Source organism: Nicotiana tomentosiformis, chromosome 10, assembly GCF_000390325.3.
Source record: "Nicotiana tomentosiformis chromosome 10, ASM39032v3, whole genome shotgun sequence".
Classification (NCBI taxonomy): Eukaryota; Viridiplantae; Streptophyta; class Magnoliopsida; order Solanales; family Solanaceae; genus Nicotiana; species Nicotiana tomentosiformis.
This window is the reverse complement of record NC_090821.1, coordinates 1,769,340-1,785,140: the sequence shown is the minus strand read 5'-3', so window position 1 is coordinate 1,785,140 and position 15,801 is coordinate 1,769,340. Positions and strand designations below refer to the sequence as shown.

At 38.0% G+C, this 15,801-nt stretch overlaps 1 protein-coding gene across 3 annotated transcripts; it reads left to right on the top strand.

Moving 5' to 3' along the window:
* Positions 1–977: 977 nt before the first annotated feature.
* Positions 978–15,501, top strand: LOC104100556 (ethanolamine-phosphate cytidylyltransferase). 3 transcript variants are annotated; one of them, XR_687285.4, is made up of 10 exons: positions 978–1,522; positions 3,910–4,145; positions 4,413–4,594; positions 8,704–8,775; positions 9,792–9,859; positions 10,053–10,173; positions 13,313–13,378; positions 13,461–13,583; positions 14,792–14,920; positions 15,242–15,501. XR_687285.4 is itself a non-coding variant. In XM_009607812.4 (9 exons), the coding sequence occupies exons 1-9, from the start codon at positions 1,221–1,223 to the stop codon at positions 14,861–14,863; spliced, it is 1,242 nt and encodes a 413-aa protein (XP_009606107.1). In that variant the 5' UTR covers positions 978–1,220; the 3' UTR covers positions 14,864–15,108. The 3 variants fall into 3 exon arrangements, 1 of the variants encoding a protein (XP_009606107.1); XM_009607812.4 differs by lacking the exon at positions 15,242–15,501 and having other exon boundaries at positions 14,792–15,108; XR_687286.4 differs by lacking the exons at positions 13,313–13,378; positions 13,461–13,583 and having other exon boundaries at positions 15,242–15,380.
* The last annotated feature ends 300 nt before the right edge of the window (positions 15,502–15,801 follow it).

Genomic DNA, 15,801 nt, shown 5'->3' with positions numbered 1-15,801 from the left:
ATTTTCTTCCAAATCCCAAATTTCTATCAAATTTTCATGTCCAAATCCATATATAAACCTTGTATTTAACTCACAACCAGAAGAGATCACTTACCTCTTGGTGATGATGGAACCCCCTCTCAAAATGCTCTAAAAATCGCCTAAGTCCAAGTGGGAAATGGGCTAAGTCTCGGAGTAAAAAGCCCTTGGCTCCAGTTGCACATGTCACATTTGCGACAGGGGGTTCGCAAATGCGAAGAAAGCTGGCCTTCATCGCAAATGCGATACAGAGTTCGCATTCAGGTTTCACAAAAGCGACCATATTGTCGCAAATGCGATCCATTCCCTCAGCAGCCCAGGTTCGCAAATGCGATGGTCGCATTTGCGACCAAAACATCGCAGTTGCGATCATACCAGAATCAACAATTCAACTTCTTAACAAAACACTTTGAAGCCACTCCGAAACTCACCCGAGCCTCCGAAACTCCAAACCCAACACTCACACAAGTTTAAAAATATAACACGAACTTGTTCGAGGTCTCAAATCACATCAAACAACGTCGAATTCATGAATCGCACCCTATTCCAAGCTTAATGAACCTTAGAACTTCAAACTTCTACAATGCCGAAACCTATCAAATCACGTCCGATTGACCTCAAATTTTACACACAAGTCATAATTGATATTACGGACCTACTCCAACTACCGAAATCGGAATCCAACCCGATATCAAAAAGTTAACTCCCGATCAAACTCTCCAAAACCTTCAAATTTCTAACTTTCGTCAAATGATCTCAAAACGACCTACAGACTTTAAAATACACATCCGGACGCGCTCCTAATATGAGAATCACCATACGGAGCTATTACCGGACCGCAATTCAATAAATTATAAGGTTGGTCATGCAATTAACCGACGATGGGTGCAGTAGCTGTTACGCTACGTTTGTGTGACCGCTGTACAAGTGTCCGGTCAAGTTGTAAGACACTGTTTTGAGTGGGAACCATTTAAAGGAGATGGAGGCGGAGACATATAAACGGAAAAAAGTGAGGATATTTTTGAACTTTTGCGCTATCGTCTAGAACGGAACACAGATAAAATCTGGAAACAGGCATCTGAGAATAGCATATTCATATGAGAAAAAACTAACTTATTCATTAGCCTTATCAGTATTAGGAATTAGGTATGTTAGCAGGTTTTTTGCTGGATTAGGGACTATAAATTAGGAGTAGTGAAACAATGGGTTCAGAAGCGGGACATTCGGAGAACGTGCAACAGAGTTCGCGGTTCGTTGCAACGTGGCTGGTGGGAGGGGTGGTGTTAGGGTTATCGGTATTGGGTTTGAGATTTGCTTTGCCGAAGAAGAAGAAGAAGAGACCTATACGGGTATATATGGATGGATGCTTTGATATGATGCATTACGGCCATTGCAATGCTCTCCGACAAGCTAGGGCTCTCGGCGACCAATTAGTCGTCGGTGTAGTTAGCGATGCTGAAATCATTGCCAACAAAGGCCCTCCTGTCACTCCTCTTCACGAGAGGTTTGGTGTTTTTTGCGCTCTTCCTCTTACATTTTCGGATTCACATATTTCGCCTATCATTCAAAAATATATTATGCGTGTTCAGTGTTCATTTCATCCGTGTTATGCGTCTTATTTAGATCAGCTGCTTTATCAGATTTTTTGACAAATGATTTTTGACGAATTTATTATACCCAATGAGCACTTCATTTTATGCGAATTCTGTATCTTTGAACTGACAGAAGCCATTTGCAGAGGTAGTATGCTTTAGTTTTCTTAATGATCTCAAGGAATGCTAGGCAAGTTCACTATTAACTCTTCAAATGAAACAAGAAATTACAACTCGAATACTTCAACAATCCACTGAATATTGTCCACAACTGGGTACTGATAACAACAGAACTAGGATAGAAATGCAATAACAAAGCTTAAACAAGACTTCTTCGAATCAACTCAGTTCTTCAGCTGAAATCCACACCTCGAGTAACCCATACCTGAAGGATAGTCAAATTGGAGCTAATCACGTAACCAGTTTCATGATAAGAAGGAGAATTGAGTGAGAAGGGAAGAATTAGAACGTATTAGGAAGAAGAGAAGAAGAGAGATCAGATTGAGAAATTGGGGAAAGAGAAGAGAGAGAGAGTATGGGAGAGCACGATTACAGAAACATACCAGCTATGTTCCATGCATCCCACACCGAATTCAGAAGTATTTATACCTCCATCAGTTTGCATCTTAACCGTCCATTGTAATCAATCTCAATTGTCTCTACTTTTTAACTAACCTCCTGCGAAGTCAAATTACTGGTAATTATCCCTCTAATTACTGTACGAAGGACGTCGCACCACTTCATTTTTTTAGTTCTTTCCCATTTCCAATCCCAGTCATTACAGTTTGGTTGCTATGCTTGAGTGTTACTCTCTATTTTTTCTCTTTGATTGATTGGTGAGCTAATTCTTAAAGCTCTACTAGGATGCGAATCTTTCTTCCAAAACCTTAAAGCAAAGTGGTATTTTTCCTGGGAAATCTTCTCTATATTTGGTCACTGTATAGACATGTCCTACAGTGAGAAACTGGTGAATATAATAAATAACAACAACCCAGTATAATCCCACTAGTGGGGTCTGGGGAGGGTAGTGTGTACGCAGACCTTACCCCTACCCTGGGGTAGAGAGGCTGTTTCCAATAGACCCTCGGCATCCTTCCCTCCAAGAACTCCCCACCTTGCTCTTGGGGTGACTCGAACTCACAACCTCTTGGTTGGAAGTGGAGGGTGCTTACCATCAGAGCAACCCACAGGTTTTTTGGGTTACAGAAACAAGGCTCTATAGAGTGTTTTTTGGGCGAGGATGGGTTTTCTGGGTTACAGAAACAAGGCTCTATACAGTGTTCAACTACCTAAGAAGAGACCTCAGATCAAGGTGAAGTTTGGCCAAGGGCGGCTCAAACACATTTGTGGCCTAAAGCCAAAGTTTAATGTGAGGCCTAATTTTTAACAAAAAATGTTATAATATATATTTTTATTTGAAGTCTATTCTTTAGATTTTTAAGATGCAAAGTTGTTTATAATATTTTTATAATTAATTTTTTCAAATAATTCCTTTTCAACTAATATAGCCAGCCCATTTAATTTTTTCAAATAATTCTTCACTTGAGACATTATCGATCTTAGCTAAGATTTTATCAATTTTAATTTTGAAAAACTTCTTTCATTGAGGCAACTATTATAGGAACTGGTAATATTATTCTATAAGCAACATAAGCATTTGGAAAAGAAAAGTCTTTTTATTTGATTGGGTATATCGATTAGAGTAATATCTTCTTCTTGTACTATTTTCTTGTCAAATCAATTCCAGTTCACACGTTAACTGTTCATACTAGCCATTTTTAAGTAAGCCAAATAGTTACTTTATTTACATAGCTAAAAAATGTCTTTCCTTTTATATCAGAACGTCTACTTTTGTACTAAAAGTACTAAATATTATTTTTTAAATACCTATAAACCTATTATTTCTAAAAAATGGGCCTCCCAAACTTAGGGGCCTAAGGCACAAGCCTTATTAAATACAACATTAGAGGCGACCCTGAGTTTGGCTTTCAGGATATCGTGATTTGATTATTGTGGCAAACAGTTGGTTAGTTACCTTTTAAAAGAACAGTTATCTCAGCTCTGAACACCATTTCCACCAGAAGTTTCCTAATCAACTGATGGCTTCATTCCTTCATATTGCTTTTTGTCTGATACCATTGTCCTTGAGAGAATCAAAGGCATTTAACAAATAAAATCATGACCATTAGATCTCATTTCACTGTGCTTGGCTGTGATTATTATTATTGTTTTATCTGTTACTTGGATAGATTTTAATTAAAAGAATTTACTCAGTTTCGTGCTTGTTGATTTTTCCTAGGATGATTATGGTCGGTGCTGTTAAGTGGGTGGATGAAGTCATCTCTGATGCCCCCTATGCTATTACTGAAGATTTTATGAGGAAACTATTTGATGAGTATAACATAGACTATATCATTCATGGGGATGACCCTTGTCTTCTTCCCGATGGCACTGATGCTTATGCCCTTGCTAAGAAGGTTGGTCGCTATAAGCAGATCAAGCGTACAGAAGGAGTTTCAAGCACTGATATAGTCGGTATGTATGTTCTCTTGATTCATTTTCAGTGAAAACCTCCTCTTTCAAAACATAGTTGGGCATTTGTGTGTGGTGGAATGGCTACTTTATTGTTTCTTGGGCTGCTGGGCAGCATCCTATCATTTGCTATTTCTACTAGCTAGTGTGCTGATGTACAGATGTTTTGGCATTTGTTAATATTCAAAAGCTAAAAATTCAATTATTGAATTGCAAGAGCTTATAGGTGCTACTTATTGTTTGTGTATGTTTCATAAATATGCCATGCAGGTCGAATGCTTCTTTGTGTGAGAGAAAGGTCCACTGGTGACTCCCCCAGTCATGCATCCTTGCAGAGACAATTTAGCCATGGTCACAGCCAAAAATCTGAAGATGGTGGTGCTAGGAGCGAAACACGCGTATCTCATTTTCTTCCTACGTCTCGTAGAATTGTACAATTTTCCAATTCAAAGGTGAGCCTCTTGCATTTTAACTTTCTCTAGTGGTAAATTTATTGCACACAAAGCAAGAAGCAAAACTTTTAGGGTTTGGCTAGTTGTTCTTCATAAAGTGATTGTCATCAATGTGTGGACTCTTTTAAGTTTTCCTTACAAAAAAAGAAAAAAGAAGAGTTTTGAGTTAATATCTGTGTAGGAAAAGCAAAAGAGACTCTCAGATTGTAAACACTAAACTGTCACAAGTTTAAGATTTCATCTCGCCTCGTGGGTGATTTGGGACAAGGGAGGAGATCACTAGACAATTGAGCAGTGAAAGAATAGTAATGTTTTCGGACTTTCTTATGTTTCATTGCTAAAAGGCTCTCAAAACTGGGAGGCTTTGAAGTAATTTTGTGTAAGGGTGCTGAGTAGGTTAAGGGAAGAAAAATAAAAGAGAGAATTCATGGGGTTCTGAGGTTGTGAATAGTATCCGAGAGCAGTAAAAGTTATGGTGTTAGTGGCTGGTTTTTTTGTTATCAGTTGAGGAATTGCTTGATGGAAGGAGAACTTTGTGGTGGTGATGAAGAAATAAATTCTGAACAATTGTCCCCCCTCCCTCCCTCCCCCCTCCCCCACCCAAACAAAACAAAACAAAAAACCAAGAAGAGGCAAGAAACAGGGGAAGGTCTAGGAATTAGCGACTATAACAAAAGAAAAAGAAAGAAGGCAAGGTCTAGGAAGCTACCTAGAATTCCTTAGGAATAAGCCACCTAGGTAAGATTATGTGATGTCTCGTCAAAAGTAGTGCTGAAGTTATTGATTTTCCACCAGTTAATTGAGAAAAAAACATACAGACGATTGGAACAACTCTTATCCTATTCCGATTACTACAGGCTCCCAAGATGTGGCCTAGTGGACAATAAAGTTGGAATGGATTATGGGAGAATAGGTTTCAAATCCCGGTAGAGGCAAAAATGATAGGCGGTTTCTCTCCATTCGTCTAAGTATTGGTGGGCAGAGTGTTCCTAGTTCCTGTGATGATGGGAGGTAGTGGGTACCCGATGGATTAGCCTCGATGTTTGCAAGTTAGCCCCGAGACCACCATTGTCGGGAAAAAACACAAGATAGAAAAAACAACTAATGAACTAAATAACAAAGTTTAAGATATACTGATTCTTGAGCTCAATACGAGATACTAAACTCCAAATATCCTGGACTTCTTTTGGAGAGGTAAAGTGTAACTTTTATGATGAAAACCAGCAAAAAGGAAATGCTGGCAATCAGTTACAACCAAAATGTGGTAACATTACAAGTTTCTAATGTGCTAAGAAAATCAGCAATTTCATGAATATCATTTACATTTAGAGCAGGCCATGTTGCACCAACACCTAAGCAAAAAGAGAAAAAGAAAGAAAAAAGAAAAGAAGCACCTGGTCATAAGATTAATTACTTTGCCTTTCTTGCTTTAAAAAGTTCTAGTATTCTTCCTTCAAATAACCACCAAACTATACAGCAGGAATTGTACACTCGATGTCAGAAGAAGCCCTATGCGAATCATTTCTGCACCACCCTTGTAGAAGTTGTAGAGTAGCCCCGAACATGGCCCATATGTTTCCCAGTGTGTTGAGTAACAAATCCCCGATCTGGCTAGTGATTCTTTTTTTGAAATGGGAGATCCGGCTAGTGATTCTGCAATAAAGGAAGAGGTGATTTCTGTTTCTTAATGGCTCCCCACATAGGCTGCATCTGTCACACATGTTGTAGGCCCCTTTTCTGGATATTGCTTCAGGTTAAACATGCCTCATTTTCTACTATCCTAGAAAACCCTTAACATGTATGGGGCTTTATTTTCCCATATATCCTGGACTTTGTATGCTTGGTATACACTGGACTTAAATTGCATCTTGAATAAGTAAAATAATTCCAATACCTGAATGTGAACCCACCAAAACATGATTCCGATTTTGGTCCAGAAATAATTTAGGAAGTTCTCTTTCTCATCCACTTTCATTCCTCATCATTCTCCCTCACATTGGAGAAAGCTAAAACTCGAGTTTTATAATGCTGCAATTTGATTATCCATAAACTTTGAGATTTTACTTTGCTAAGTTGAAATATTTTAACCCTTTCTCCATGTCGGTTATCTGGGAATGGAAAAGAGACTTGTCAATTAGCGGATAAGTTACTTTCTCTAAATTCCAATTTGTTAGTTGACCTTTAATATATTTTTTGGGATCTAATTTCAAGGTAACAACTTTTTCTACCTTTTGTTAGCAACTAAAAAAGAGTCTGCTTTTAATTGAGTTTAGGATAGGTCTTGTTTCCTGTTGAGGTTGTTCTCATGCTCTACTAGCATGTTTAGCTTTTTCAGCCACGACTTAGTTGAGCAAAGTTGTTCTTCTTCCCATTGGTTGTGTTCAGTACAAGAGAGTGGTTTAATTGATTGCCAAATTTTAGAATCAATGAAGACTTTATAATCTGATAAATGTTGATGCTCATGTATCGCATTAGTAGTTTTCTTTTGATCCAGCTAGCTTATACCTTGACTCCTTCAAGATAGGGGTGATTAATATGAGCTACCAACATACCACTAGTGTACACGATTAGACAAGTATCATATGATGAGTATAATCATAGTTCCCACGAGGATTTTATTTAATTAGCCGACGATCAGGTTAAACCTAATTATCAAGAAAAAACTAGTTTGATTTGAAGAAATGATGATTAAACTAAATTTAAGAAAAAAAGGACAGCCCGGTGCACTAAGCTCCCGCTATGCGTGGGGTCTGGGGAAGGGCTGGACCACAAGAGTCTATCGTACGCAGCATTAACCTGCATTTTTGCAAGAGTTTCCACGGCTCGAACCCGTGACCTTCTGGTCACATGACAACAACTTTATCAGTTACGCCAAGGCTCCCCTTCAGAAATTTAAGAAAATAAAAAACTGAAGTGCTCAAACATCTTAGGAATTTGATAGTAAAAAAGCCTAGAGCTATGGGTTCCCTTGACAATCCCGTTATGATTCTATCTCAAAATAAATTGATTAGCAAGGGCTATTAACCTACCGCATCTTTGCTCAGAATAATCTTCTGAATTCTTATTCGTCTACTCAAATTAACATAGTCGCTATATTTCTATGAGAAACACGTTATAGATCCCTGCATTCATAAGTTATGTAAGGTAAGCAAGTATAATTTTTTTACCCATGAATCAAGCCCCTACTGCATAGGTTCATGGACTTACAATATTCAATGCAGCAACCGTATCTCTTTTTCAAGTTTTTAGGATCCGTAAGTAGAATTCAATTTGCAATCATCCCATCAAACGATAAAGCACGAGGTTGAATGAATAACCCATGAAAGCAAAAGCAGTTTTTTTGAAATTAAGATTCAAACCACTATGTTCATGTCAATATCCCCATAACCTAGAACAAGGTGTTTAGCCACTCTTAGCATAGAGACGGCGCAATTTTATCAAAAGAACAAAACAACAAAATCAAGAAGAAACAAAGAGAGAGAAGAAAAGACACTGTAAAAACCTCTAATTCTCCACTGAGTAGCCTCCAAGGTTCTCAAACATCTGATATAAACCTGCTGAAGAAAGCCCCACTATTTATAATTTTACATCAAAGAAAAGAAAATTATGAAATGACCCTAAATGAAAAATCACCCGGACAGCCCAGGTGTGTCAGGCCACCTTCAGCATGCCACACTGTGAATTGATTTTGTGTGTTTGTTTCCATCACTTCGTTTTGAATCTTGTCTTATTTCTGTGCATCTTTTTCCATTTTTGCCTATGTCACTGGGCTTCATTTTGTGCTAATTTGATGCCGAAGCTTGCATATTCATCACACTCCAATTGTTAGCTTCTAACAGCACAAATTCGCAAAATTAAGCCTTTAAACATTACAAACAGATGCAAAATTAAGTCAAATGAGGGAAAATATGGCAAATTTATGAATCGATTTGAATTATGATTTAACCATCAGTGCATGATCTGTCTTACATTTAGTTTATGGATCTTTTAGGAAAACCTGTTGTCCTTTCAACACATCTTGCTGTTGTCTGTTCTTTTTTTTTTTTGGTTCTATGTTGCTGCTATGAAGTACATTTGTTGCTTATAATGTTGTCGAGCGGTTTGTGTAGGGAGCTGGACCTGGTGCTCGCATAGTTTATATTGATGGTGCTTTTGATCTCTTTCATGCTGGACATGTAGAGGTAAGTAATCTGGCTTAGAACCTACAAAAATAAGGATGCTTGTATTTTAAAGAATCATATAAAAAAGTAAACAAATGTAGTTTCCTTTAATAACTTTAGTTTATGGTTGAAGTGATCCACAACACTCAACATGGTATCATAGTTCATAGATGCCACAATTTTCATGTTTTTTGTGGAAAAAGAAAATGGCTGCGAGAGAAGAGATTCTCTTGAAGATCAAAGGAATAAATATGTTCTTACCTAATAGCTTGTGCTTTTAGACATTTTTTCCATAGATCTCAGCAGAAGTTTTGCAACTGTTTTGATTCATCTAATATGTAAAAGACCATTGCTGCAAAAATGTGGGAATTCCCACCTTTTGCCGAGTATCTCAATCTTAACTTTCTTCAGAGCCGCTTGGACAACTTTTGGAAAATCTTTTTTGAAAGAACTTCTGGAGAAAAAGTTAATGCAAAAAGAAACGTGTTTGGACAGTTTTCTGCAAAAAGAAATGTGTTTGGACTGTTGTAGTTTTTTGAAGATTTGTAAGTGTTTCTGGTTGAAAGTTGAACTTTTCTTCAAAGAATTGCTGATACGTATTCTTCAATGCATCATCTTTGAATAAGTTTTTTCATGATCATAAACAAACTTTTCACAAAAAGCTGCATCTTGTTTTCCCTTGTCGTATTTCTTATTCCTGCTTATTAGTCTTTTTTGTGTTATGTCTAATGTGAAGCTTAAGATGTTAGAGACAGAGCACTTTTATTTTACTTAATTATGCCTGCAACACACCCCTCACGTGCGGGCTTGATTCTTTTTGATGAGCCAAACACGTGGAAATTCTTTTTGATAATGGGTAGCGGTGAGATCGAATTCTGGATCCTTGCCTGCTCTGATACCATTTTGAATTGTGTGACCATCTTATCTAAAAGTTTAAGCTGTTAAAGTAAACACACTTTTATTTACTTAATTATGTCTTCAACATAATGCATGCATCAGAGTGTAGATTCATTTCTCACTTTTGTGGTTATCTTTAGATACTAAGGCTTGCTCGAGGACTTGGAGACTTTCTACTTGTTGGCATTCATACTGATCAAACTGTAAGGTATGAGTCCCTAAAGAATTGTGCTAATCCATAGGCAGTACTTGAGGTTGTTGTGGATAAAGCAGCATGTGCTCTAATACTTAGAATGTTTGCTGGCTGCAAGCTCGATTATCTTTGTCATAACGAAATATGCTTAGTTATTTTGCAAGTTCGGTCAAAGAACTCATATTTCATTCTGTATTGTCTTTTACAGTGCCAATAGAGGTGTGCACCGTCCAATTATGAATCTTCATGAAAGGAGCTTAAGTGTTTTGGCTTGCCGCTACGCCGATGAAGTGATTATTGGTGCTCCATGGGAGGTGTCAAAAGATATGGTAATCGCTACTAACATGGACACTGTTGACAAAATTGTTTCTAACATTATTGTTGCTATTTTTACTGTCTACTTCTCAGTTCTCCTACAATCTCATTATTGATGGTGGTCCAAGAGAAAGGATGCTACAATCTTATATGATAGCAAGGATTCACAACATTTTTACTATGACATATCTCATCTTTGGAGCCAAACAGTAATTGACATTAATGAAATACCACAACACCTGCGTTGACTCTCTGAATGTTATTTATAAATCAAGATGACTTATAGCTTTCTTAGTTTTCATGGAAATCAGATTGATGATAGCTACTATATTAGGAATCATTTCCAGATTATAACTTAATCACTGATGGTGATATGATATTTTCTAGGGAGATATACGGCCCAACACAACACATTGCACCCATGTAGCTATATTTTTCAGTTTACACCCGCATGGCCAATACTTTTTCTGCAACATAAATTATTATACAATATTTTTACCCCTGTATAAGCAATGTATCTACCTTGTATAAAAATGTATAGTAATGTATAAACATGTTTCAACCTTGTATAGAAGTGTGTAACAATGTTTAAAGTGTCTAAAATTGTTAGCTACAGTTACGAACTCCTTATGTGATTTTCAGTTGCAATTTTCGTTCGTAATCAGTCCAAATGTCCACCAAATGACTTTCAAATTTTGTAGACAACCTCTTTAGACTATTTTCAACCGGTCTAAATAACACCCACTTCGAATTTCTCACAAAAATCATATTTGAAATTCAAACACACTTCTTCAAGCTTGTTCAACAATGGTGGGTTACCTTTCTAATATGATTTTTACCACCCAAATCTTGCAAAATCAGTTTCTAACCATGATTTGAGCTCCAAAAGACAAAAACAACAACAGACCCAGTGAAATCCCACAAGTGGGGTCTGGGGAGAGTAACTTACCCCTACCCTGGGGAGGTAGAGATTCTGTTTTTGAAAGACCGTCGGCTCGAGAGGATGAATAGAAAACAATCAAATATCAACAACAATAGCCAGAAAAATGATAACAACAATGTAAGAACTGGAAAAAAATAGATGGAAGAATGCAATAGCACTAGCAATAGCAATAAGCAGTAACCACGACAAGATACTTAGAAAACCGAAGCGGAAGATAGCAAGAAATAGCTGTAATACTAGCAATCTAGGAACAACGACAAGATACAACCAGACTAGCCCTATACGACTCGGTAATGATCTGAAAAACGCCTGACTACCTGCTACCCTTCTACTCTAATTCTCGACCTCCACACCCTGTTATCAAGCGCAATGTCCTCAGTAAGCTGAAGTCGCGCCATGTCATGCCTGATCACCTCTCCCCAATACTTCTTAGACCGCCCTCTTCCTCTTCTCGTACCCGCCAAAGTCAACCGTTCACACCTCCTAACTGGGGCATCTAGGCTTCTCCCCCGAACCATCTAAGCCTCGCTTCCCGCATCTTGTCCATGTAGGCCACGCCCACCGTTGCCCGAATATCCTCATTCCTAACCTTATTCAACCTAGTGTGCACTCACATCCATCTCAACATCCTCATTTCAGTTACGTTCATCTTCTGGACATGGGAGTTCTTGACTGGCCAGCACTCATTTCCATACAACACAGTCGGTCTAACCACCGTTTTGTAAAACTTACCTTTTAGTTTTGGTGGCACATTCTTGTCACACAAAACGCCGGATGCTAACCTCCACTTCATCCACCCCGCCCCTATATGGTGTGTGACATCCTCGTCAATCTCCCCATTCCCTTGGATAATTGACCCAAGATACTTGAAACTTCCTCTGTTGGGGATGGCTTGTGAGTCAAGCCTCACGTCCACATCCGCTCCCCCTGTCACGTCGTTGAACTTGCACTCTAAGTATTCTGTTTTAGTCCTGCTCAACCTGGAGCTCCAAAAGACAACAAAAAATTAATTCGAGTTTGTCAATTAACCATCAATAGGACTCACAGTTTGTGTTTCCCAATTGGTTCTGTGGTGGAGAAGAAAAGCAGGGGGGGAGAGGGATGGGGAGTTTGATAGACTAATGGGTGGAAAGTTTTAACACATTATATACAGAATATGCTAAAACAAGTAACAAACTAAGGAATGTGCTAAAAGCTGAAGTAAGGACACCGACACCCGATATGTGTTTTGATGTAATTATCTCTGTTTTCTACTTAATGGTGGCTTTTGTCTTGTAGCTTCCTAGTTACTGTTTCCTGAAACATATCTGATTAAACTCAGATTGTATCTTTACTAAATATAACAGCTCAAAGATCCCAACATGTCGGCCTTAAGCTTTTTAATTCTGACTTTCAGAAATATCCTCGTATGGACAGTGTATATTACTGATATGGGGGTACCCAAGGGTGTGCCTAGTGGTCAATAAAGTGGGTGAGAACTATGAGGTCTCAGGTTCAAATTCCAGCGGAGGCAAAAAACACTAGGTGATTTTTTCCCATCAATTCAAGCCTTGGTGGATAGAGTTACCTGGTACCTGGTGCTGGTGGGAGGTGGCAGGTACCTCGTGGAATTAGTCAAGGTGCGCGCAAACTGGCCCGGACACCACGGTTATTAAAAAAAAATTTACCGATATGGCTTAAATGGTAAGGGAGGCCCAGAATTCTAATAGTTTTGGGGCTCAGTTCTCCCTTTGGTAGGAAAAATTTGTATTTAGTCGTTTTCCTCATAAAAGTAACTTTGTTTGCTACTTCATTTGTTACAAAAGAGCTAAATTATACTCCTTATTGTAATTTTCCTAATAATAGGTAAACTTACTCCGCCTATCAGAAAATAAAAAGAGACTAAGTTAATCTCACTTTATCTCTTCCCCACAAAAGAAATTTATTACGTTTGTTGGCTGTTGCTTGTTATATGTATTCTTTCATAAGTCATGTTTGATTAGAGGGAATTTCAGGAGTTATTGGTATTGACTGGAATTTGCTTTGCTTCCATAAGATCTTTATTGAGCAGAGAGTTCCTTTTGGAGATAAAGAAATTAGATGCTTTATTATAAACTGTAATTTGAAAGCTAACGCTTCCCTCTCACTCTTGAGTTGATCTCATAGAGTATAATCATGTTACTCCTCATTTATCGTGTAGTGACTTTTTCTACAATTGGACACTGATGCAGATAACTACCTTCAATATCTCTTTAGTTGTTCATGGAACAGTAGCCGAGGATAATGATTTTCAGAAGGTACTCTATGGTTATAGTCTTTTACGAGAATCTTAGGTTAAAAGGTCCTTTTGTTTGTTGATCATGATGCTTTAATTTGCAGGAGAAGGGTAACCCATATGCTGTACCAATTAGTATGGGCATTTTTAAAATATTGGATAGTCCTTTAGATATTACAACGAGCACAATAATAAGGAGAATTGTGTCAAATCATGAGGCATACCAGGTTACTTCTCCTCCAATATGTACTTTTTAGTTTCTTTTATATTTATTTGAACGAGGGTTTCTGAAAACCGTCTGTTTGTTCTTCTGAGCTGTTAGCAGAATTTTTCTAATAAGTAAATAATGAAACAAAACATAGGTTCAGCCCATGCTATAATGTAGACTGTAGAGTAAGACCGTAAACTTAACTATAAAATAATATCAATCCCTCGAGATCCATCCTGAAATTCTCTCATTTTTATGATACCACAGCAATCAGTTTGATTCAGCTGGACGTTTTGCCATCCTACTTAAAATTCCTTCTTAGTCCTCTTTCTGGTTTTGTGCTTTTTGTTACAATATGAACTCTCCTTGTCACTACGTATGCGTTCTTCTTGCTGTCTCCTGGCTGTTTCAGCATCATCTCTTTGTTCTCTCCTCATATTTACCCCAAGACTCATTTCCGCCGTTCTAAACCAACATTGAGCTGACCCTTCATTCTTATTTAAGGTTCTGAGGAGTTGGCAGATCTCTTACACCACTTGCATCCTCCGTTCCTCAGGTTGCTTCTTGGTTTTGCCATCTCCTCGTATAGTTCTAGCGTCATGCTTCAAAGTACTATTGCTTTCCCAGTATTCCCCTATTTTTTTACTCCACATCTGAAGAATAGTCTCCCACTTCATTTGCCGTCCATGTTATCAAAATTTTCCTCATGTGACTCGACAACAACAAACCCAGTTCCTCATGTTGGGTCTGGGGGGTAGTGTGTACGCAAACCTTACTTCTACCTAGTGAAGGTAAAGAGGCTGTTTCCAATAGACCTCGGCTCAATGCGCATCCGAGGAATCGAACCCTGGTCCGTGGGAGGGTACTATGATACCACTTCACCAGATGCGCTTATTTCCTCGTGTGACTCGGATACATAGTAAATCAACCAAACCACCAGCCGTGCATATATAGATATCTTCAGGAAGAAAATGGATGAATTTCTTGTTCGATCTTAGTGGTCCTAACTAGCTGTTTAGTGCTTGATGAGGTTTAAAATCCTGCGAGTGTCAAGTTTGGTGCTGAATATTGAATCATATTTTTCTTCAACCATAATGCAATTTCCTCCATTTGTTCGGATGCTTGTTGAACTGCGTCAATTTCCAGTTTCTATATTAATCTAGGCCTGTTTGCTTGGTTGAATTGAAACATGTATGTGATGTATCTAATAATGATGTATATTTGCAGAAACGAAATGATAAAAAAGCAGCTAGTGAGAGGAGGTACTATGAGGGAAAGAGTTATGTCTCTGGTGATTAGTTGACTTACAGAATCAAGAGTTATGTCTGTGGTGATTAGTTGACTTACAGAATCAAGGTAACATTGTATTTATGATGTTGGCAATTCTTCTTGACGACAGAAGAGCATTAGGTTGTGTTTTGAGTAGATTAGGAGAGAAATAAAGAATTGATAATTCTTGATCTTAGTGTATTCAATACGCATGTCTTTACTTGTATCACTATGGTTTGTTTTGGTGTTGTAATAAATTCATTAAGAGGTTTTCATTCCCATTGCCAAAAACACTACTTTTGTTTCTCTAGAAATTCAATCTTAAAAAGTACTCAATCCCTCGCATTTCTTTTGTCTGTTTCCATCAATGCTATGAAAATGAATTGTCATTATGTTGTTTATTTGCAGATGATAAATTGGTGGGGCCAGATGCTTCAGAAGATGTAACTTGTGATGCTGCCCCCTCGCTCTCTCCCTCCCTTTTTTGCCTTTTATCCTTTTGCTTTTCAACCTTTTAGTAGGTTCTTGCGTCAAACTGCACGCGAGTGCACATGACGTTCTCTAGTTTAACCGAAGCAATTTTTTGGCCAAAAACATAAAGATAGAAGTGAAATATGTCATCTTGACGTTGAGCCTTTCAGTGTATGCAAGTGGACTACTTTCTCTGATTTTTCTTTTTGCATGAAACATATGCACGTCATGCTAATGAAATACCGAATCTTCTAGAATACATCAGGTCGCGCAAAGACGGGGGCTCTCAACGTTGTACGATGGAAACTGTTCTTCAATGCCCCTATATAGATGAAGATTCGGTATAATATGCAAGTCTTTGGTGCACTCTACTTTAGCGAGGAGCAGAAAATAAACTTGTAGATGTACCTTCTTTTTTTTTTTAAAGTTTAGTAACTAATGGCTTATTTCATGATTCATGTTTCGAGAGTTAACTGACTATAGTAACGTAATAACTT